Source organism: Macaca fascicularis, chromosome 3 (assembly GCF_037993035.2).
Source record: "Macaca fascicularis isolate 582-1 chromosome 3, T2T-MFA8v1.1".
Taxonomy (NCBI): Eukaryota; Metazoa; Chordata; class Mammalia; order Primates; family Cercopithecidae; genus Macaca; species Macaca fascicularis.
Genome location: NC_088377.1, coordinates 103,523,766 through 103,549,519, shown reverse-complemented (window position 1 = coordinate 103,549,519; position 25,754 = coordinate 103,523,766). Strand labels below are relative to the sequence as shown.

Below are 25,754 nucleotides of genomic sequence, written 5' to 3'. Positions count from 1 at the left end.
AATATTTAAATTTATTCCAGTAAGTATGTATTGTTTGTAAATAAGGATTTAAAAATTAAGACTTAGCAGCTAGTGAAATGGCTCATGCCTGTAATCCCAACACTTTGGGAGGACAGGGCAGAAGGATCCCAGAAGCTGGGAGTTCAAAAGCAGCCTGGTCAACATAGTAACACTCCATTTCGACAAAATTAAAAATTAAAAAATTAGCCAGGCATGGTGGCGCATGCCTGTGGTCCCAGCTACTCAAGAGGCTAAGGCAGGAGCAACACCTGAGAAGTTTGAAGCTGCAGTGAGCCATGACTGCACCACTGCACTCCAGCCTGGGCGAGACCCTATCTTTAAAAAGAAAAAAAAGAAACCTAAGACTTAGCAATAACGAAAGGAAAGTGAACAAATAATATAAAATAATCACCCAATGTGGCTTGTTGTGAAGTACATTAAGGTAAGTTCCTCTTCACAGATCCCCTTGGAGGGCTGCCTCCAAGACTTCCCATCTGACTCCAGGGGCAGAGATCATCTCAATCCTACTAGCCTCTTCAAAGTCCAGGTCCGAAAAGATAGAGGTCCCATAAAAGGGTTTCCACTTCTCCTAAAGCCACTCGTCAAATTCCAGACAGCCCTGGAATTGCTCAGTCTTGCATTCCCCCAAGATGCCTGACTCCCTTTACAGACAGTCCAATCCCACACCCACAGGTCTTTTCCTTCAGCCTCAAAAGAACGACCCTATGAGAACAGGCTAAATCAAGTATTCACACATCTACAAGGTATTTTTAGAAACCTCTTCCTTCCGAGATAGTAGCTCATGAAAATAGACAAAATGCTTCCTTCCTTTTTTATCTTCCTGGCTTGCTCATTTCCACGAGATGGATAGAACTTCAATACTCCCCCTTGAAGGAAACGTCATAGGCAAGTCAAGCTGATCTCTTATAACCTAGAGACATTCTATGTAATCCTAGTTTCATGTATGTAAGAAAACCTATGTTGTGTCCATAAAAATGAATTAACTCATATGGAGCTTAGGTTATGAATCTTTATAATTCAAGTGATATGAATAAAAAGGTGACAAACCAAAAGCTGTCTATCACATCCCCGTAGCCAGGGTTTTTCAACTTCAGCACTACTGGCATTTTGGGCCAGAGAATTCTTTGTTGTGGGGGCTGCCCTGTGCACTGTAGGTCGTTTAGCAGCATCCTTGGCCCTTACCCACTAGACATCTGTAACACACACACACACATGCACACACAAATACATACATATCCCAGTTATGATAACCAAAAGTGTCTCCAGGCATTGCCAAATGTACTCTAGGGTATATTCCTTGGCTGGGAACCACTAATGTAGTTCCAATTTGCAAAAATGAGTCATTTTATCCCACCACCAATGGAAATATATGTTTTGTGTACACACAGGTATTTTGGGTTTAGTATGTGTTAAGCCATCTCTTGTAATGAAAAGAATTTGCAATGCCAATGGCAACACAGAGAAAAGCTACAAGACAGGTATTTGGAACTGTATTCCAAAGCTTCATACCATATTATGAAACAACATAAAGAATACTATAAACAAATATTCAGCAGACACATTTATATTCAGCAAAGATAAAAATAAAAAAACATTATATGTGTGTAGTGACCCTATTTTATGAAGGATTTAATTTTTTTTTTTTATAACTTCGGATAACCCTCTCAGCAGAGTAGAGAGCTGAAACCATCTGTATTAGTCTGTTCTCAGCTGCTAATAAAAACATACCCAAGACTGGGTAATTTATAAAGGAAAGAGGTTTAACTGACTCACAGTTTAGCATGGTTAGGGAGGCCTGAGGAAACTCACAATCATGGCAGAAGGGGAAGCAAACATGTCCTTCTTCACATTGCAGCATCAGGAAGAACGAGTGCCCAGCAAAGGGGGAAGCCCCTTATAGAACCATCAGATCTCATGAGAACAGGATGGGGAACACTGCCCCCATGATTCAATTATCTCCACCTGGTCCCTCCCAGGACACATGGGGATTATATGGGTACTATAATTGAAGATGAAATTTGGGTGGGGACACAGCCAAACCATATCACCATCCAAAAATTCAACTCTAATCTAGTCATCTACTTGGGAAAAAATATTCCCACAATATCACCACATTGATAACTTCACCATTCAGTACCTAGTTTAAGAAAAAATAATGTTAGCAGGCTGCCTAGACTAACAATATTAACATACTGAATATATGTGGTTCTGCAAAAATTAATTGACATCTTTCCATTGCATTCCAAAGAAGAAAGGAGAAAAATTGTTTGGTGAAGTCAGGATCTACTATCACTTAAAACATTGTTAATACCACAGATTGCAGGGTCCTTTGTAACCTTGATATTAACTTAGTAATATGAGTGATAATTATTCAGAAGGAAAATAAAGCCAAAATGTATTTTGGGGGCCTATAACCACTTATTGATTAAATTAGCATTTGTGTCCATTTGCTGTAAACTACTTCAAATTAAAGTATCCAAACACTGTTCTTTTTTATGTATATATAATAGTCTCACGGAAAAAAAATTATAGCTGCATTTTACTTTATGTTCCATTTTAGATGCAGATAGTTGGACTGAATAAATTTAAAATGTAATTGAACGGCCAAAGGATGAAAATATCCTTTTCTGACTCAGAATAGTTCAATCTGTCATCGTAATTTTTTAAAAAAATGAATTCACACTTAAAAAAAATAGGTTAATGGAATAGAAATTTGTCTTCCTGTTTTATGTTGCCCTCTCTCCTCCAGTCCACTTGCCAGAAGACATTTCAAGTGCAATTCCTCTGAAAGCTACAGATTTAATAAGTTAATGGATGGTTACCATTCTTGTTACTAGGCTGATTCTATTCAGTTTAGATCTAGAAAAATCTTTTTGTTGTTGTTGTTTCTGCACAATTTCCTGCCATTAAAGAAAAAAATCAAGTGACATGGTGAGTAGAAGAGAAGAGCAAACAGGGTTAGTTTCTGCAGCAATTTCCCGAGTATTATTTTCTTCTTTTGAGATTCAAAATGAGACAAAGACACTCCTCTGTATTTCTAATGAAAAAGTGGGCAATAAATTTACAAATCTGTGCTAAGCCAAATGAACTCATTACCATGTTATGAAACAGTTTAACACACTTTGATCAATATATTAGCTGCACAAACACAAATATGCTACAGTATTATTACAATGTAAGCAAACCTGAGTGGCCTATGCTAATAAGCAATAAGACATAAAAGATGTAAAAGCATTAGGATATTTGAAGAAAAGCCAAATACCTTTAATACTCCCCAGAAATGGCATTCTCGCAACTCTTTTGTACATATGTATAAATCCCTTAAACACAAAGAAGTCTTACAAATTTATTCCTATTCTTTTATCAAGTTAGTTAAAAACAAATGAACAAGAAATTAAAGAGAAGGTACTGTAATAAAGTTAGAATATTCTAACTGAAAACAATTATAATGAAACGATTTAGATTCCCATAGAATTATAAACATTTTTCAAGGGATATTTTGCAATGCAATTTTTTTTTTTTTTTTGAGACACAGTCTCACTCTGTTGCCCAGGCTGGAGTGTAGTGGCTCGATCTTGGCTCACTGCAGCCTCCGCCTCCCATGTTCAAGTGATTTTCCTGCCTCAACCTCCTGAATAGCTGGGATTACAGTAGGCACCTGCCACCATGCACAGCTAATTTTTTTTTCTTTTTTTTTGTATTTTAGTAGAGATGGGGTTTCCCCATGTCGGCCAGGCTGGTTTCAAATTCCTGACCTCAAGTGATCCACCCACCTCGGCCTCCCAAAGTGCTAGGATTACAGGCCTGAGCCACTGTGCCTGGCCCAATGCAATTTTTAAAACAATGTTTTCTTCTTACTCTTGAAACTTAAAACACTGCAGGTTTATTTCATAGTTTTTAAAAAATACACTTATTAGAGTAAGAGCTTTTGTTTCTCAGAAAAAGACCTTTGTAATTTAAAGTAGCATGCTAAATTCTTAGATTTTTCTTCAAATACATTTGTATACCTCATCTTTCAACTAAGAGTATTAGTTTTCAACAATGCATAATTGACAGAAAATTGTGTTGAAATTGTAGTATTATTTAATTCTGGGAATTTAGCCAGTCAGGTATCAGAGATACACAGTTCTTTGAACAGAACTGGAAAAATATCAATAGTATGTAAATGTGCTTACTGCCCTTCCATTGTTCTAACTCCTCTATCAAAATTATATTCAAATTTCACAGAAGTGAAAGCAAAAAGCTTAATTCTTGTCCTGAGAGACAATTTTTTAGATTAAAAAAGTTACCTTCCTAGTTTCAGATATTTAATCATACAAAACCTCTAACTCTGAGACACCTTTAGGGCCTCTACTAGAAAAATTCCCTCTGTAGCTGTTGGCACAAACTTGACAAACTTGCTGAACTGTGCAGATGTTGAAGCAGCTCTCAGTTACACCGGGGAAGAAAGGGGAACGAGACATTCCACAGCTGCCTACAACAGCTTCCTTCCCAGGGGCACAGTTGCAGGCTCTATCAAGCTCAATCACTTTGCAGAGCAACTGGGGATCCCAAGCAGGGGCAAAGAAATCCCAGGGCAGCTTAAATTTCTCCCAGTACCACAGCAAGAAGTAACACTACTTAAAAAGTAACCAGTTACTTTCAACAATTATGTTTGTAGTGGAGGGAGGGGAGGGTCGGGAGGGTGAGGAAGAATGAAGAATAGTATCTGTAGTAAGAGAAAATAAAAGATGTTTCATATTTTTAAAATTTCAAGCTACTTATATCAGATCTTCCTTAGGTCTTTGTTATGAAAATAACTATGAATATTTGCTCTTTATTCCTAATCAATTTTTTTTTCTTTAGGGGTGGGAGAGAATAGCCAAGTTGAAAAAATACAGAACTTAACAGTTATTTCAACAATTGTAACACATTCATTGCAGGGTTTTAAAAGGATGTAATGACAGTAATATGTTTAAATGTATTCCACTCTTCCATTTTATGAGTATACATTCTTACAAGTTCTTTTAAACGTTTTTAAATACTAAAATAATTGTATTAATGATATGATGTGACTAAAAACAAGCAGCTAGGGAATGTTCTTCCCTACTTGAGGATAACTGATGCTATAGTAGATGCCATTTCCTTAGGGTAAACCAGAAAGGAAGGTGTTAATAAACATGTAACTGCACTAAATAACTGAAATACACAGATCTCTATTCCCCATAAAATTATACTTTTATACTAATCTTCTGGGGTAGTAAAAGACAATATATAGATGCAAACATAGTTTTTATACCTTAAATTTATAATATTGTTAAAATTATTACTTTTTACTTGGTTAGAAAACCATTACTGTACCACCACATAAGCACTTGCAAGAATTCACCAGATACAATAATAAAAACAAAAATGATGGTGATGTTACAATTAATTGTGGGTTTGCTATGATCAAGCACTATGCTGAGAGCCTTCAATAAATCACTTCACTTACCCTTCCCAATGATACTATTTCCATTTTATAAATGAAGAAATTAACTTATAAAGTCACTAAGCTAGTAAATGGTACAGCCAGAATTTAAATTTTTATATTCTAAAGTCCATACTCTTGTTATTATATTGTATTGTATTGAAAATGACATTTGTACATTAATTTGGAACATTTTAAGTATTTTTGAAATCAATTTTAAAGGTTTACATTGCATCATTAAATTGTTATATTCAGAGCAAAATGGCCTCTCTACATGAGATGTACTAGTTAAATCTTGCTTATATTGCTTATAATACCTTTTTCTTCTCTAACTACTGATTTTTTTTTAATAGCCAAAAAAGCTCATTTCAACCTAGAGTATTAGCAATACAACAATTTCCTAAATGTTTTCATATGTTTCCTAAATTTTAGATGTCTATCTTTTTATTTTAGATTGATCCTCATGGCCACAAGTCAAGTAGCTAATAGATAATTAATTTTATGTTATATAACAGACAGGCATGTAAACACTAAACTAAGAAAACTTTTTTATTCCATATTGATGCTAAAATATCAACAGGAAGACTTGAAGCCTCAGAAGGCCTTTATTTATAGTTCAACAACATTCCTCCAAGACAATGCAATATACTACAAGCAAGGAGAAATCCGAGGCAGAAGTTGATGACATATGGGGTATGTGTAGAACTTCTGGTTAATGGAAGTTCCAAGATGTATAAATAAAAAACGATGTGTGAGTTGGTGGAAAAAACTATAAGGCAAGTCAATTTTTTAATTAAAAAATTATGTAGCATAAACAATGCTAATGAGCCAAAAGTCCCAAGAGATTAGTATTGTATCTGCTTCATTTTAATGTTTCATTCACTTTTTATAAGTTACATCTACTCACTTGAAATATCTCAAGCAGAACCCTTTTTATAAAATAGAGTTTTAAAGATATTCTTTGTCCTTGTTCTCAATAGATCATCATTTTCTACTCAAGTTGTCAATTTGAGGACAAATCACACACACACACAGCCCTAAATCTTTAAATGAATCACCAGAAAGTAAATACCTGGAAGTTCTTCATAAATTTCATCATCTATTGGTTGACTGCTTGTTGGTGGATTGCTTATTGGTAGAGGATGATCAACATCATCATATAATTCTCCTCTCTCATCATAATCCTCAGGAATAATATCAGATTCCATATCTATAAAACACATTTCATGATGTAAATTTTAAAAGAATGCAGAAGATATTTTTAAAACTATACTTCATAAATAAATGCAGCCCTACAAAATAACAATATTGTTACATGTTATGTCCTTAACTAAAATCATGTTTTTTTTTGTTTTTTTTTGTTTTTTTTTTTTTTTGAGACGGAGTCTCGCGCTGTGTCACCCAGGCTGGAGTGCAGTGGCGCGATCTCGGCTCACTGCAAGCTCCGCCTCCCAGGTTCACGCCATTCTCCTGCCTCAGCCTCCGAGTAGCTGGGACTACAGGCGCCCGCCACCACGCCCGGCTAGTTTTTTGTATTTTTAGTAGAGACGGGGTTTCACCGTGTTAGCCAGGATGGTCTCGATCTCCTGACCTCGTGATCCACCCGCCTCGTCCTCCCAAAGTGCTGGGATTACAGGCTTGAGCCACCGCGCCCGGCCAAAATCATGTTTAAAATTGTTTTGTAAATATGTGAATTTTAAGGTAAGCCAATTGGTACTTACAAAAAAGATGCTGTTTAAAATCTGAAGTAAGTGGTCTGTATAAATAGCAGTCACATTCACTTGGTCATTCTCACAGAAGTTAGTAAGTTTTTGTATATGAAAACCCAAACTACTCTGTTATTTAGTATTTAAAGACTGTGATAACTCATTCAATTGATTTATCTTACCTTGCAATACAAATTTCAGCTGCTGTACCCATTCCTCAGCATCTTTGGGAGAAGCTGCTGTAAACTAATATAAAATAAACAATAAAAACGAAAATCACCACAGTAGAAATGAAAGGTATGTTGTATTCTTACCATTTATTTAAGACTATTAGTAATTCTTTTCATGTCTAGTGGAACTTTTCTTGCAAGGATGCTTCTTATAATGTACAGTTAATTTTGACAAATTTATGCAATTGAAGCAGAGGATGATGAATTTGAAACTCTGATCAGCAGCTGGCAGCTGTGCAGGAAAAAAAAGCTGCTTCTCTTCATCAATGTCAAAGACAGAACTGATGAACAAAATTTGCCCTTGACAATTAGAAGACACCCATGAATTTCTTTAGACTGCTGGATACAGTTTTCTTAAAAATGTTCTTGTCAGATTCCAACACACTACCTGACAACTTAATTAACTGGCTTTCAACTGCAATCTCAGATACTTAAAACTGATTAAACATACATTCCATATTGAAGCCTAGCTGATAGCTCTTGAATTGCAGAGCTGATGTGTACCTTTACCTTCATTTTCTCCCACACTCCTAAGCAATACAATATGTATTATCACTCTGATATTTGTCTTTTGATAATTTTACTCTTTCTGCTCTGTAACTCTTTTGGAAGATCACCTAGTTCTATCAGATATAAATGCAACATGGGAAGTAATCGATAAGTTATATATTCTCTTTATCTTTTTCAAGAAGATAGCGTTTGAACTAATCCGAAATTAAAAAAAAATTCCCCTTATATGAATGTTCAATGCATAATGTATTTAGACACCAGTATTTTTATTATTGTTAACATGTCAAGGAGAGTATTAATCAAATGTCAACGTCTCTATAAATGAAATCAAAACATTTTATCAACTTAATTTCAAGGCAACATAAAAAGTACAACCTGATATATACGTTTATCAGGAGCAGAGATTTCAAAACAGCAATCTTTCTTTCCATCCTTTCTTAGAGTGTTATTCATTCTGACACTGTAGCCATCTAATGCAAATTCACCTTTCTGTTGTTTGTCTGTTGAAGATAAAACCAGTTAGAATTTCATTTATTAATATTAATGCTCAATTATCTTTTATTTAAAAGTTCTTCATCAATTCTTGGAAATAATTTTTTTTGGTTATATTGCTTTAGTAATATAATGCTTAGGTAATGTTTTTAGAAATTATTTTTAATTCTGAAACATGTAAGTATTAGGGATGATTTGATTTAAGAAGGAGGTCTGCAGATCATGGTCTTATTCAGAAGGAAGCATGGAAACATGATACTCTAGGGTAGGGAAAATTCAGGAACTAGAACTTAGAACTTGCTAGACAAACCCACCACAAATCTGTGGCTCTTTCAGATTTAGTTGGCCAGTGGGAAGATCTGACCAGCTGAAAATTTGTTGAGCTTTATTTACTGTTATCTCCTTTCACCTACCCCTCCCCAGCACCACCACCAAAAAGAAGCTTCTAAAACAAAAGTTTTCTTTAAAAAAGGTCTCCTAACTTGGTACAAATTTATCCCTAACTTTACAAAGCAAACTGAAACTAAACTAAACTACCAATTACAAAAAAGATGTGAAGGGAAAAAAAACTATGTGGATAGAGAAGAGTGGTAAAGCAAGTACAGAAGCATTAGTTACCAAAAAAAGAGGGAAAGTTTCTTATCCAATCAGTGAACAGTTGAACTAGTAAAGCACATTTGAATCTCACATGATAAAGAGGCAAAAGATGATTAGAGCTTTGGTCAGATATTATTTTAAAGACAAATAAAGTGGGAATATAACAAAAGACTTAACATTCTGAAACTGAAAATAAAATCAGTCAACCTTCCTACTTCATCCAGTTATACCATTTTGATAGAAAAACTGCACAGCTATAGGTTTATTTCCTAGATTAACAAACAATATTAAAAACATGAGTAGGGACAAACTCTTTTACTGAGCTCACAGAAATGCTTTCATGTTGTGGGGTGTGCTTTTTCAGTTCAGTGTACCAATAAAAGATACAGCACCTTTTCTTAAATACACAAGCTAAATACCTAAAGTAACTAACAGACATTTTTAAAAGGTCATAGAGATTATATCTTGTTCAAAATATCAAATGAGAAAAAAAATCTCAGTTCCTGGGAAACTCTAATCACATTTAGTCATAATTTACATCTCTCTGAACATCTAAAGAAACAATCAAAGTTTATTTCATGAAAAAAATCTACAATAAACTATGTTTTTCACAAAAACTACACAGTACTTTAAAGATTAGAGCAGCATTTCCCAAAGATATTACTAGGTTTCTGTGATCAAATCAATTTGGGAAACGTTTTACTGAATTAAACAGAGTTAAGCGGTTTTGTTAGTTCAGGCCTTCTTGGGGCCCATAGTACATTTACATACTAATTAAACTTCTAAAAGAAAAATTCAGTATGTAGCATTTCCAAAAATTATTTGTCTGTGGAATTGTTTTTTCACAGAATATTTTATGGTACTCCCAGGATATATTTTGTAAGACACCTAACTAGGAAACTATTGGGGAAAAAGTATTAAAATGATAAATGGTTAAGCATGGTTGGTTTCTTGTAAAATTCTCAAAAAAAGACTAAATCATTCACTCACTCATTTGACAAATTGATACCGAGCACTTGAAACAAGCCAGGCAGCATTATAGGTTTGCTGAGATAAAAGCTAGAACACCTTATCAGACCTTTTGCACCACTTTCCCAATGATCTACTAAATTGCAAAAGGAACTTAATGTTCACGACGAAAAGTGGAAGTAATGTCAGGCAAAATATCAAAGCCATACTGGACAATTTTGAGAGATTTCCTTAAACTCTCCAGAAGAAAGAGAATTTTCAGGGACCAGATTTAGAGGAAAGCTGTTCCCTTGCTGCACAAGGGTTCGATTGCTCCACTCACTAGGTCCATCTGGCCTAAAACCTATGCCTTCTACCTCCAATTTCGGTCTAAAATTCTCATCAATGTAACTTGAATGGAGGTGGAAATGCATGAGGAGTGGGAGTCTACACGTGGAGATGTAAAATCAGCACTACAAAGATTTAGTTTGGAAGAGCTGAGGGGAACAGATCTTTCTGGGCCGGATTATCTAATAATCTAGAAATAAGACATCAGGCAGCAAAATTAGGCAACCCCAACTTAGACTAGCAGATTTATTTTAGCCAAACTCCCTAGAAATATGCTACGGGGCTATGTATCAGAACTTCTGTTACAGTCCAAGAGGAGGACAGTATCAGCCTCTACTGAGATGAACCAGAGAGAAGCCACAAAGCCAATTTATAGGTAAGCATCTCAGATTTTATAGACATGTACTTGTTCAAGGATAAGTAAAAGAGGAACAGCAAATACAGATGCCATAAAAATATTATGTAAAACAGAAACATAACATAGCACTTGAGAAGTAGAAAGCACAAGCAAAGTAGGCAAAATGGAAGTAAACTTTAGCCAACTGCTTTGCATATTTTATAAAAGTAAACACACAGATTCTGAAACAGATGAAAGATGAAACAATGTAATATAAAATAAAAAGAGAAAAGGCTGAGACAAGTAGGAATTAAAATGAAACTGGCAAAATTAGGAACAAATAGGCTGTACAAGGAAGTGGAAAATGCAGCAGCAAAACAAATGATATATTAGAAGTAATAAAAAGTAGAACTAACATTGTGGAAAACCAGATCAGATATACCTTGAAAAGCTCACTCAGCAGATAGAAAATAAGACTAAGGGGAGGGGGAAGGGGCAAAAGGGAGTATGATAAATATGGAGGGCTGAAAAAAATACAACATAAGAAAAATGGGTTTTCTGGAAGAAGAGTAATAAATAAATGCCAATAACCAAAGACATAATATAACAAAAGAAAACTTCATTCAATCAAAGAAAGACCTAACTTTGCAGAACAAAAGGATGCTGTTGTTTAACCAAGCAAAAATAATAAAAAGAAACTAGTATCTAGACCTATCCAACTGATTGATTGTATTTGAGGATAAACACTTATATAAACATCCAAGTCAGGTAGGGGTATGGGCCCAGAAAGGTTGAAGAGAACAGAGGAAACTCACAACTCTTTCTAATAGCTTTTGCAGAACCATAACCATGAAGTAGCCATATCTCCAATTAGCCAATACAGGACAGGAAGTTCAAGACATGAAATGGGCAGACATGGCTATAAGACAACACTGTTCTTCTCCTTTCACATTTTCTGGTGAGAGAAACTTCATCATTATATGGTAAGTCATAAGAATTTACATATAGATTAGTTCCACAATGCTTTTTGGGATAGTTTCAAGGGTACCTGTTAACAAAATTATCAAAAATAGTAAAATGCCAATCAAATAGGAAATAAAGCTAAAAAGTCCATTTACCCAGCACTGTGAAAGACTAATATTTTATCTAGGTGAACTTCACAAATAGCAAAAGCTTATTCCTTTAAGTGCCAAAACTTTTAAAAATGTTAATCATTGTGATGCAAAGCTTTCGAAAATATATCCTTCCCTAAATTTACAAACAAGTCTTTTAAACATAACATTGTTTTCTTAACATAGTATCATTTTGAATGTTAGTTTTTGTAACACATTGATACCCTCAGAATTTTTGAGGTGTTTGTTCCTCTATTACATTTGTCTCAGCTTCTGTTTCACACTTTAACCTAACCTCTATCATGCTTTGAATGTAATGTCTACAGAACTGAAGGCTGCCAGGAAAAACTAGACAATGAAATCTATTGTAACAGTAATTCAATTTTACACTAATCCTAATTCAGTAGGTTCAAGGTAAAAAGCAGTTGTCTCTGATCTCCTACAAAACAAAATGCATAAGGCTAGTAAGAGCAATTTCCTTCTACTTTTTCACTGGCTTTTAGGTTTACAGCTGTGTTCTGGGGTTTTTATAAGCTGTCAAAAAGACAACTCACATTTACTGAGCTTCTATACATCAAGAACTTAATAGAACATATCTCATATATACCTGGTAATAATTCTATACAATAGAAGAGACATATTATATTCCCAGCACTGATGGGAAAACAAACTTTAACCAATTTGCTCACAGTCACACAAAGAGTGAAAAATAAAAGCCAGGACCCTAAGAAAGTCTGATTCTAAAGCCTTGTTTTTTCAGCCATTTCACACTGTTTTCCAAAAAGGTGTTTCTCAAAGTATATTTTAAGAATCACCTATGTTAGAATCATCTTGGATGCCTGTTAACACAGAATTGGCTACTATTCTGCACTTGCTATATAGGAATCTCTGTGGGTGAGTCTAGGAAACCAAATTTTTAGCAAGCAACCCAGGTGATTTTGATACACACTACAACCACTGTCCTCAATACAACGTGAAATTTACAAAGTCACAGTAGAGAAAATAAATGTTATTTTGCATTTCGTCCTACAATGTAGGTCAAACTTTCTCAGTTTTCTTTATGGGTTTCTCTACCTCTGCCCATCTCTTAAAAAGCTATGATGGGTTGTTCTAAGTCTTGCTCTCTTCTTACATTACACTCTCCCTGGGCAATCTCATCTAATTCCAAGAATTAAATTCCTATCAATATACTTGTGACTCATGATTCTTTACTTTTAGTTCATTTTGAAAACTGTATATCCAAATCTTCGTCTGCTCACTATATATGTTTCATCTCTCAAATGTCCTATAGGTTCACTGAATAGAAAGTGTCCACAATGGAGATCATCTTATCCCCACTCCCAACACTTGTTTTGGCAACAACTGTAATATTTCTTGTTGTAGTCCCCATCTCAATAAATGCCACCTCCATTAATTCAAGCTCCCAAACCAGAAAACTGTGCACCATTTTTAATTTTGCCCTTTCCTTCACCAACTGCCCCGACGTTACCCCCTACACTCTACTGCCACCTACCAAAATCTAAACAGACCTTCTATTTTTCTGGCAAATATACTTGCTTTTTCTCTTCTTCATTGGCTCTCAGAAAAACATGCTTAAAACACCAACCACTCTCATACCATTTTAAATATAGCATAAATATTGCAACTGAATAATTCCAAATCTTTTAGCATCCCTACAAGTTATGGACATTTATTATTTGGGGCTCCCCAGCATCCATGCATCTTTCCTATTTTAATTGCAAGACTGCCAGGGATAGGGCTTAGTTTTCCACCACAGAAACTGGAGGGAGGTGGATTTTCCCTGTTCCAACTTAATCAAAGTGGATGCTCCAGACTGGAACCTAAATCTCAAGTAAGTAACAAAAGGATCAAGACAGGGTTCAGAATCCATTCTGGTGGCAATGGCATTCATTGATTGATGGTAGTGCACAGTGGCAGCAGCACATGTCCTGGCTTGGCAAGGCCCAAGGCCAGTAGTGTGTCCCAGTAAGATTTTTCATGGATTATGCTCAAGATCCAGCCCCCTTACCTACCTTAGTTCTTGCTTGCTTGCTGAGCCTGTGTGTAGCATTCTCAGCAGTTCTGAGAGTTGAGATTTTCCTAATAATTTCCCTTTCTGCATTAAAAAAATTGGTTTCCGATGGGCATACCAAGAACATTAACTTGGTACAAATGGCTAGCAATAAAAAATATGAAATGTGTTCAGCAATATCTACTAGTTATATTTAAGAAGGCCTTTTCCCCTCAGTGTATAACTTATGTTATTTCCACAAGTATTAATACTCAGTAGGGAAAAGAAAAATATGCCCATCAATACTTGACCTTGGCACTAAATTTTATCAAACTGATTAGCAAGATGTTCCAGCTCCTCAGTTAAAGATATATGAACATTTTCCTTTGGTTTATACAGCTTGCAGATGCCGATGCTAAATCAGCCACTTGAAATTTATCTCTGGGGTTTTGTGTAGAAGTTAGACTAGATATTAAACCAACAACATTCATGGTCATCAGATCCTTAGTAAAACTTAGTTGGTACCTGACTATTTCAGCATGTTGATGAAATCCTACTAAACATCAGATGTACATTTTAACTGCTGTATACTGTTAGAGGGTCTCTTAGCCATAAAGGCAGAAAGTAAAGGTATAGCTTTAATTTAGTGTTTGTAATCCCAGCTACTCAGGAGGCTGAGGCAGAAGAATCGCTTGAACACAGGAGGCGGAGGTTGCAGTGCGCTGAGATCATGCCACTGCACTCCAGCTTGGGCAACAGAGCAAGACCCCATCTCAAAAAAAAAAAAAAAAAAGTTTACTGTGATAAGTTTTAAAGCTAATACTTTCATATCAAAGATCCAAAAGTCTATAAAATTGCAATAATTTCTGATAAAGGTAGAATTAATGGTTCCTATTTCTTAAGGAATAAAGATATCCTTCTTCACCTACCAGATGGAGATAGAATTTAAATTTTTAAAATATCAGAATTCACTTACACATTTTACATATATCATCTTGATATAATTATAAAATTACATAATTATAATTATAAAATGACAGAATTTGTTTCTGTCAAGTGAATCACAAGAAAAAAGGTAAGCTTTTACAGCTTTCTATTAAGTTGCTATTATAAAACAACAGAACTTCTAATTATATAAATATAAGTACTGTCACTTTAACATATTCACAACAATATTAAAAGAGAAATATGATGCTTTTTCAACATCAAAATATATTTTATAATTTTAAAACTTCAAAGAGAACATATATGTCCTCTTTTTTTCCTATCATTGGTGAAGTTGTGGAGAAGTGGAGAGCAGGGAGGTAAATTTCAATGAAAACTTTTATTTCTCTGCCAAGTTCTGAAAGTTTTGTTAAATTCTCCATATGAAGCCCAATTTTCTACTGACTTTTATTATATATTGAAAAGATATTACAATGAAAAAATTAAAACCACATAATGTAACAAATAACCTTGGAATGACTTTGTAGATCAGGGTGACTTGTAGCTCCCATTTACTAGACGGTGCTAATGTATTCTTTAATCAGGTTTCAGCAAAAGTCCTGAAAGGAGGTACTAAGAACTGACAATCCCCTCCTTAAAAATGGGGAGAGACTAGGTTCATATCATAATGTTGATTCAAGATCATACAGAAGATAAACAGAAAAAGGGGAAAAAACCCACAATAGTTTAGAACAGGTTCCTAAATGGGCCATCACTTACGTGCACCTTGGAGGGGTTGGTAATAATCATCAAGTTGTAGAAAAAGCATAGCTTTGGAGGCAGAGAGATCTGCATTAAATCCTCGTTCTGCCTCTTAACAGCCCTGTGTTGACCTCTCTTGTTTAGACTACTTCAAAGTCCTGCGAAATGGTCCTGTTGACCCAGACTCTATCCATCCCAAACCATTCTCCATAATCCTATTACAATTACTTACTAAAAACCAAATCTGGTCATACAATGCTCTGCTTAAAGGTCATATTCAAAACAAAATCTTTAGCAAGGCCCTTATTCTCAGAAGGTTCTTATCAACCTGGTCTAATCCACTTCTTTAGCCTTACGTGCTCCCTCCCCTCACTCACTCCAAGCTCCAGCCTTCATTCCATCTTTGATCCCATCCACAGTCTTTCACAACTCAGAATCTCTGCTATTCCCTGACCTGGCAAGCCCATTTTACCCTTCTTCCCTGTCTTAGTCTTTTTATGCTGCTATAACACCCAAAATTGGGAAATTTATAAACAACAGAAATTAATTTCTCAGTTATGGGAGCTGGGAAGTCCAAGATCAAGGTACCAGCAGGGTCAGTGCCTAGTGAGGGCTGCTCTCTGCTTCAGGATGCCACCTGATTGCTGCATCCCCCAGAAGAGTTGAATGCTGTACCATCACATGGTGGAAAGGCAAAAGAAGGGTTCCACAGCTCTCTCCAGACTTTTTTTTAATAAAAAGACATATCCCATTCTTGAGGGTAAAGCCCTCATGCCTTAATCACCTCCTAAAATCCCCAGCTCTTAATACAATCTCCTTGGGAGTTAATTTCCAACATGTGAATTTTGGAGGTACACATACATTCACACCATAGTATTCAACCAACAAACTCCTACTCATTCTTTCAGGCCCAATGAAGTGTTCTCTCCACCAGGACATCTTCCCTAACTTCCCTAGGCAGTTAGCTTTCCTTCATTTGTGATCCAAAGATAGCTTATTTAAATTACTTACTGTACTGCATTGAAACGGTCAGTTTACCTGCCCAGCTCCCTCTTCTAACCAAACAACATCCTTCCCTCTCTCACTGATATCCACAAAACCCAAACTGTGAGCACCTCTAAGGATCTTTGGATCCTCAGTGCCTACTAGCTAACAAGTGTCTGAAAAAATATTTATCAAATTTAGAGAAAGAATGAGTAAGTGAATGAACGAGTGAATGACTTGAAGGACATCTGAACATCTAGGACCTAAGAATTTTGATGAATGAGACTCATGACAATCAAAGGAAAAGGAAGGAGATGAAAGGATGAGTAAGATTTCCTCAGGTGTTGAAATATGTACTATATGTATTTGTTGCTTAAGGGTCCCAAATGGCTATAAATAATAAATACAGACAATATTTATTGGTACAATGGTAAGTGCATTATTTACCCAACAGGTTGGAACTACTCTTTCTAAGCCACTACTATCTTCATAAGTCAATGTGTTTTTTGGCACACACAATATGGTAGAAAATGTGAACTATGTATCTGTCAAACAGTAACAAAGCACACTTTAACCTAGTAAGTGGTGTCAACTCCTTCGTGTCTTTATAATCCATTTATCTAAATCCTACTTAGTTGGAGGATTATAGTTCTCATATATCTAGATAGGAGCTCTTCCTATTAGGTAAACGGTTCACACATACAGTAAATAAGGCTATAAAAAATCATATCTAATTTCGCAAAAGAAAAAAGTATTTGATATAAAGGAAGGAAATCGGGATCATGTCAAACAAGCAATTAAAAACTGTCGAAAGATAGATCTGTTTTTGGAGTCCCTTAAAGGAGAGGAACTGGCTAAGAATTTCAAAGGAAACTGCCAACAGAAAAAAGAACTACTAGAAAAAAATCTAAAATTTCACTGGAAACAGGAGGCTGCAAAGTAAAAGGGAAAAATTTAAGGAAATATAAGCCACATCTTCAAACATCAACATGAAAAAGGAATGCTAAAATGGTAATTTCTTTAAAGTGAACATGTCAGGCATTTAAACCAGAGCAACTCCATCTTGAATAGGAGGTGGGTAAAATAAGGCTTTGACCTATGGGGGCTGCATTCCCAGGAGGTTAGGCATTCTTAGTCACAGGATGAGATAGGAGGTTGGCACAAAGTACAGATCACAAAGACCTTGCTGATAAAAGGATGCAGTAAAGTAACTGGCCAAAACCCACCAAAACCAAGATGGCGATGAAAAGTGACCTTTGGTTTTCCTCACTGTTCATTATATACTAATTATAATGCATCAGCATGTTAAAGACACTCCCACCCATGCCATGATAGTTTACAAATGCCACGGCAACATCAGGAAGTTACCCTATATGGTTTAAAAAGGGGAGAAACCCTCAATTCTGAGAACTGCCCACCCCTTTTCAGGAAAACTCATGAATAATCCACTCCCTGTTTAGCATATAATCAAGAAGTAACAATAAGTGTAAGCAGCTGAGCAGCCTATGCTCTGCTTTGCCTATGGAGTAGCGATTCTTTTGTTTCTTTACTTTCTTAATAAACTTGCTTTCACTTCCCTCTATGGATTGGCCTCAAATTCTTTCTTGGTTGAGATCCAAGAATCCTTTCTTGGGGACTGGATCAAGACCCCTTTCCAGTAACAGAAATGACAGAAAGGGCTAAATGGATCACAAAGTAGTTGAAATGGAAATTACAAACAATGTTACTACCATTAGGTCTCATCAAATAAGAATAAAAATGAACTCAGGAATTCAAGGTTGCAGTGAGCTATGATGGCATCACTGCAGTCCAGCTTGGGTGACAGAGTGAGGCCCCCTCATCTCTAAAAAAGAAAAAAAAAAGGGAATGTAACTAATATCCAAATAATTCTAACTAAAATGTTTTCACTGAATATATTATATTAGTGTTGGAAGTAAATATTAACACGCTTTGGGTTTTGGGGAAACTCTTGCTAATCTTTGACCTAACCATTGTTATATGTCAGTCAGGACTAGAAATGGAGGAAACACTGACATTAGTATTCATTGATTCTTAAAGAAATCAGAAATGAGAAGCCTAATTGAATCAAAGTCACAAGGATCTGAAACCTCCCTCCCCTGATCTGGTGAAAAAGAGGATATTCTGTGGAAGGTAATATCTTGATCTAAATTCACAATATCATGCAAAACTGTATTTCTATGATCTATGATAATCGTAACTGAACTTGGACTCTAAATTTTCTGACCTACTTCACTACTGACCCTTAGCAGAAGAAAGATGCTTGTTTATAGCTGTTTACAGTTTACACTTCACTGATGCCATTACTACATTTGAACATACTGTAAATTAGTGATGGAATGCAAACTAGCTACTAAATTAATTAATTTGTTAATCTCATTAGCCTAAAGGTAAGAACAACTTCCAGCATTATGTAAGTATTTCAGACTTATCTGAAATACGACAATCTTACCTGTATGTTTTTACAACAGGGGAAAAAAACTCTAAAAACTATAAATAATGTCAAATAAAACATAAATTTCCAAACAACATTGATAACAATTCCATAGGAAAGCTTACATTCAGTGATATTCTTGCCCTTTTCTTCTTAAAGTGTCCTTTCTGGAAATGAACATTATCTATTTCCATACAAGCTTTACTTCATAATATTCAACTCCTAGCCTGTTTTCCCTAGAATAAAGTGAAACTCAGAAAGCTTACAATCTTTAAATTGCATTATTTGGTGGCTTTATTCGTTCAAATAACAAACTTAAAATTATGTTAACTGCAACTAAGAGACTGATTAATTAACAATGAAGTTACAAAATGTATCCTATTATTTCTAAATTAATGTAGTGACAATAGTGGTTAAGAACATGGACTCTAATCATATTCTCTAGGTTAAAATCCTAAATTTGAGCTGGGTGCCACGGTGTGCACCTGTAATCCCAGCTACCTGGGAGACTGAGACAGGAAGATCACTTGAGTCCAGGAGTTTGAGGCAATAGGGTGTGATGACTGCACCTGTGAACAGCCACTGCTCTCCAGCCTAGGCACCAAGACAAGACCCTGTTTCTAAAAACAAAGGAAAAAAAAAATTCCTAGATCTGCCATTTTCCAACTCTGTGACCTTGAACAAGTCACTTAACCTCTCTGTTCTGTTTTCCTAAAAGTAAAATTAATGGTGCTAATAATAGTGCTTACAGAGTTGTTGCGAGCTAAACAAGTTAACACAGCTAACGTACTTAGACAAAGTGCTTAGAATGGTACCCAGTATATAGTAAATTCTATATACATGTTTGCTGTTATTCCTTAAATCTGTAAAGGGAGCTCAGAAAGGTGCCATTCATATTTAATTTTATCTAATTTTATTTTAAAATACTTAAGAAAAATAATCTATTTTCTGCCATTGAAACTCCCACGACCCTATGTTCTTAACTTTTCCAGAAATTCTACAACAGTAGACTGGATAATAAATATTTCCTAAGGTGAAAGGCCACATAGATTAAAGTTATTTTACTCTCTTTTCCAATTCAATACAACACAATTGTTTTAGTTCTGAGGGCATTCTGGTATTTGGAGCATTTGTCAAATAATGAATCGTAAATTAGATTATAATTGTTATAGTTTCCAGTTATTATTTGTTTGTCTTCAGTTTACTCTGTACCCAAAAGAGGGGGAACGGATGGCCAAAAAATTCTTATGCAACAGTAGTTGATATAATTGAACACCAACATTACCTTTATCACTTCCATAATAATAGAATACTGTTTTACTGAGAGCACACCACCGTTTCTGCCATTCAAATCCCAGAAAGCTGTGATCTGCAATAAAGAGGGGAAAATGTAAAGCCATTTCCTTACTGTAAAAGAAAAAGTTAATTAATATGATTTCTAAGATTCCTCTGGGCTCTAACATTCTGTGACTAATTTGTATCTTCTTTTCCAAGAGACAAAAAACCAAACAACAACAAACCAACAAAGCCAAAGGGAATAAAGTAAAGTAGCTACGGGGCTGCCATACTTATGGGATCAACAGCATGGCTAACCCAGTTTTCTGACAGGGACAGTCAAAAAGGCATCTGACTATACAATCTTGAGATAATTGATCCATTTGGGTCTCATTTTCTCATCTGTTATAAAAAGAAGGGGGAGGAGCTAACCTAGATTATTTTTGTTACTCTTTCAGTTTTAAAATTCAGCTAAGAAAAGCAAAATGAAATATAAATAGAGGCCCAAAGGGACTACCAGAGAGATAAGCAGAATGGTAATGAAAAGACTGCTTTTCGTTTCTCATATTGTAAAACCACCTCCATATTTCATTTCCATTAAATATTGGTGTTGAAAAAGTGAGACCATATGGTCAACTCCCAATTATCACAGCCAATGGAGAGGAACACTGAAATGAATAATAGACAATGGCAGACAAGATGCCAGGCTTGATCTGAACCATGGTGCATGCCAGGTTGGGCACAGGAGAACCTGCTGCTCAGCCCAGTGGGATACTGGTGAGAAATCCCACCTTTGAGAATATAGTCATGGCCTGCAGCTTTCCTTTGAGAGGCAGGAAACAGCTCCTGAATCATTTACAAATAACCAAGGTTGACAACTAAAAATCTGACCTAATGTTTCTTATTAAAAATTATTTAAAGCTAAGAGCTATATTTTGTGGTTTGGATAATGTCATTCAGATTTTCTTACAATCTTAAAACTCTTTAATCACCTAAAACGAATATTGCCTCCACATGTATACTACAAACATGTTCTATCTAAGGATGAAACCATTTTTACATTTTTCATTAGAACCTTAAGTTTACCTTTTCTGCGTTTTTCAAGGTAGCCAGCCTTTAGAACAAAAGGAAGGTCTTGTGCTGCAATCGGAGGAAACTGGACTCCTATGAGAAGTTGGGGAGAGAAAAAAAAAAAGCAGTGGGTAATCCATTTCAGGAAAAACAAGTGCCAGATCTCATTAGATTCAGTGTGCTTTTAAACAATTACTGAAATTGTTTAAATCTATTAGCCTTGTTTCATATCCATTCCATAGATTAATCCCCTCTATCCCTCCTAAAAGTCTCAAAAAGTAAAAAAAAAAAAAAAAGTTCTGTACTCCTACATCTTAATATATCCTCCCAAAATACAAGACTGAGAAACTATTATAAATAAATGCAATAAATCTCTGAAACAGAGGTTAAGAATTCCTAACAAATCATAGCTTCTTTATATTTATATTGAATTAATTCTTTAAAAATTTCAATACATATTGACTCTTACCTGCATAATCCCTATTCCTACCAAGTAAAACATAAAATGCCTTTCCCCTAGAAGCAAATGCTGAAACTTGTTTCTCTGAGCCCACAGCAAATATTCTCTCTGTTTGTATTCAGAGAAATCTTATGGACATTCCACTGAGTGAGTATGCTTTAGGTTTTTATAGGGCATTTAAGAGTCTAAAACCAGATAGATCTGATAAAACTATTATAAACAAACACTGGATCCCTAAAAAAAGTTTCTAAATCAAGCTAAAGTTAAGTTGATTAGAAATTGTATATTCACAGTCATGGATTATAGGTTACTCAATTTTACAAGTGTTCAATATTTTTATAAACTTCATTAGAAACATAATAGTTATCTGCCCGGTGCAGTGGCTCATGGTTGTAATCCCAGCACTTTGGGAGGCTGAGGCGGGCGGATCACTTGAGGACAGGAGTTCAGGACCAGCCTGGCCAACATAGTGAAACCCTGTCTCTACTAAAACTACAAAAAAAATTAGCCAGGCATGGTGGTGGGTGCCTGTAATCTCAGCTACTTGGGAGCTGAGGCAGGAGAATCACTTGAACCCAGGAGGTGGAGGTTGCAGTGAGCCAAGATCACGCCATTGCAATCTAGCCTGGGCAAAAAAAAAAAAAAAAAAAAAAAAAAAAAAGAAAGAAAGAAAAAAGAAAAGAAAAGAAAAGAAAAGAAATATAATAGTTATCCTCAGCGTTTTACTAGAACTCTAGCAAGTGAAAACAACCAATCAAAAGAAAGTTTGTATGGAATACATCCAGTGGAAGTGGTTTCAGTACAGCTTAGGATAGAAAATGTGTTTGAGTACAAACATACAATTAGAATGAATAAGATCTAGCATTTGATAGCACAACAGAGTGACTATAGTCAACAATAATTTATTGTATATTTTTAAATAACTAAGTGGCCAGGTGCAATGGCTCATGCCTACAATCCCAGCACTTTCGGAGGCTAAGGAAGGAGAGTCGCTTGAGCCTAGGAGTTTGACACCAGCTTGGGTAACACAGTGAGACCCCTATCTCTACGAAAAATTAAAAAATAACTGGGTGTAGTGGTATACACGCCTGCAGTCCCAGCCAGTGGAGTGGGGGGGTAGAGGTGGGGAGAAGGGGGTCTGAGGTGGGAGGATACCCCAAGAGGTCAAGGCTGCAGTAAGCCATGATCATGACACTGCGTTCCAGCCTGGGTAATAGAGACAGACCCTGTCTTTAAATAAATAAATAAATAAATAAATAAATAAAATAAAATAACTAAACAAATATAATTGGATTCTTTGTAACACAAAGAAAGAATAAATGATTGAGGTGATGGATACCTCATTTATCCTGATGTGATTATCATGCATTGTATGCCTGTATCAAAATATATGATATGCCCCATAAATTTGCCTACTATGTACCCACAAAAATTAAAAATTAAAAAAAAAACAGAATGGGTTTGATAGGAAGTTTATTATATACAAACTCATCACATAATTTTACCAGCTTTTTTTTTTTTAATATCATGGGGATCACAGTAGTGATAAAGTCATGGATATTTTGTCTTAAGAAATAAAGCTTAAAATTAGAGTACTAATTTCAGCTCCTTGGTGGATCAATTTCACTTAGTAAACACAACACAGTATCATTAAAACATATTTAAAATTGAGCCCTGATTTTGAAATATAAATGAAATTTTAGGGAAAGTGTACATATTTTAATAGCTGTTCAATAAATGTATCCAGTTTATTTTTTTCAAAATAAACTTGGTACATATAAAGGTATAAATTATTTATTACAGTATTTTGCACATAGAACAAAAATTACAAACAGAAACCTTATCTATGTAAACAAGTCCTGGTCAACCACTAAACTAAAGCGGCTAATTGTGGGATGATTTGGTCTCATTAAGGGGTAGTCCCACAACTCTCTCACTTCCGTTGGGCATAATAAATGTTCTTTACATAAGGAATGGATGTTCACAAAATCTTAAGAAGAAAAGTTAAATTATTCTGAAAAGAAATGGGTACCTTTAGCATAGCTTTCAACTCTAAAATATTACTAATCAAAAAGGAGACAGAGAGAGATGGGAAGAAGGGAGGGGGAGAGGAAGTGGGGGAAAAGGAAAAGGAGAAAGGAAATTAGAATTTACTAGCATTCAATATACACATAGCCTGAGTCTTTTGCTTTAAGAAAAATGTTGACTAAATTTCCACCTGATACATCACAATAAAATTTGATGTCATAAGCAATACTTATTCTGAATTCTAAATTCATGTTTCTAATATAAAATCTTTTATTTCTTCCCTGGGGAGTGGAGGCATAATTTTTTTTAACTGAAATTTCATTTTTCTAAACCTTTATTGCTGTTTGTCCAATATCCAGGATTTGTTTAATAGCCACGTGAATTCTTTAAAACACAAAAGTACACAAATAGCAATCCCTGTAAATACTTTAGATTTTTAAATTTTCAGAAGAACCATTTGGTTTGTATATCACCATGAGCATACGGACAATACTTTCTGATGGCAGGGATGGAAAATCTGTCATAATATATAAAAAAGTAGTAATTTCCGTTAAAAATATGAATTCTCATATCATTTAGACCTCATATCACTATGCCTACAATGATTAATGCTATTGACATTTAGGAAGATTCAGATTGGTATAAAGAAACAAGACTATAAATATACAGGCATAATGATACATGAAGAAAAAGAAATTAAGGCTAATGTAAGCCTATCTGCCAGGCAACAACAAACAGCTGCCACATGTTTGCCATACACTGCAATTACATTGCCTCACTATGTAACACAGCCAATTATACAACATTCCAGTGAATTCACAATCATATTCTCAGCTTCACTATTAAAATTCAAACCTTGTCCTAAAGAAAAGTTTTGCACTGGGTCTTAGTCCTTTGCACATAGTAGGCATTCAGTAAATGTTAGCTTTTATTAGCTATTATAGTTAAATATTGTTATATGTTACTATAACTGTAACTACTAGTTCAAGTGAATGGATGCTAATATAAATATAAGACTACGTTGCTCAGAGAAAGTTAATCAGAAATGAAAGACAAGAAAAAGCATGATTCGGCAACTATACAAGTTAAGCATTGTAGCTACTTTTAAAGCAGTTCAAAGATTTCCTTTTACTTAAGTGAAAGTGGTTAATGAAAAAATTATATCCTAAGGGGAAAACAAAAATTAACCCATATTCTGGGGACTAGACTATGCTACAGGAGTTTATTACATGGACTTGCTTAAGTGGCCACAAACTTTCAGTACCCGAGAAAGTAAGGTATATACTGAGAAAGACTAGTTTTCTTTTTATAAAATGATTATGTATTTCTTATATGATAATCCTACTTTTCTAAAGCAGCTCAAAATATTAGACGTTAAAATCGACACCCTACAAGGGCAACTAAGCAAGGAATGGGTCTTCTTCCAATGTGCAATTTGAGAATCTGAAGCATTCAAAATGGCAAAAAGGTCACAATGATTCAAATAAACAAGGATCAAGTGCTGACATTCCCAGCAATTCAGGGAAAAAGGCAATAGTGAAATCCAAATTTCCCTCTAGTTAGGCTGATACTTTATTCATAAGGTAACTGTTTCTAAAAGATAACTCAAGAATTCTAGTATGTGTCTTAAAGCTTTTGCCTTAAAAACAAATGGTGTATATCATAGACATAGTACAGCAAGCTTCAGGTATGGATACTAGAATTTGAAAAGCAGAGAAGAGATACAGAGTATAAAAATAAATAACAAATTACCTTAAAACTAAGGTATTACCCACTCTTGGTGATTTTATTAAACTATTACTTTATCTTTTTTTTCTTGAATCTAGGATGAAAAACATTGGAATGTTTAAATGCCTGTAATATACTTAAGAAATAAGCATTATCTTTTAAAAAGTGTTAACAATTAAAAATAATTATTTCAAAATGAAAAACAGTAGTTACTTCAATTTCAGAGAAAAATATGAAGTCTGTGGTAGGAAGTATCATTTAGCAACATTCCAGGTGTTAGGCTGGTCAGGTCTAAACCCAGTCTTGGCA

General features: G+C 35.0%; 1 protein-coding gene across 3 annotated transcripts in view; it reads right to left on the bottom strand.

Annotated features, from left to right (window-relative positions):
• SKAP2 (src kinase associated phosphoprotein 2) overlaps positions 1-25,754 on the bottom strand; it is a 200,593-nt gene that overhangs the window by 51,519 nt on the left and 123,320 nt on the right. For all 3 annotated transcript variants that reach the window (XM_005549938.5, XM_015447613.4, XM_065542181.2), the window contains exons 5-9: positions 21,245-21,322; positions 20,169-20,252; positions 8,292-8,416; positions 7,359-7,422; positions 6,543-6,680 (exon numbers count right to left, since the gene is read on the bottom strand). In XM_005549938.5, the coding sequence (XP_005549995.1) occupies positions 6,543-6,680; positions 7,359-7,422; positions 8,292-8,416; positions 20,169-20,252; positions 21,245-21,322 (489 nt within the window). The remainder of the gene's footprint in view (positions 1-6,542; positions 6,681-7,358; positions 7,423-8,291; positions 8,417-20,168; positions 20,253-21,244; positions 21,323-25,754) is intronic.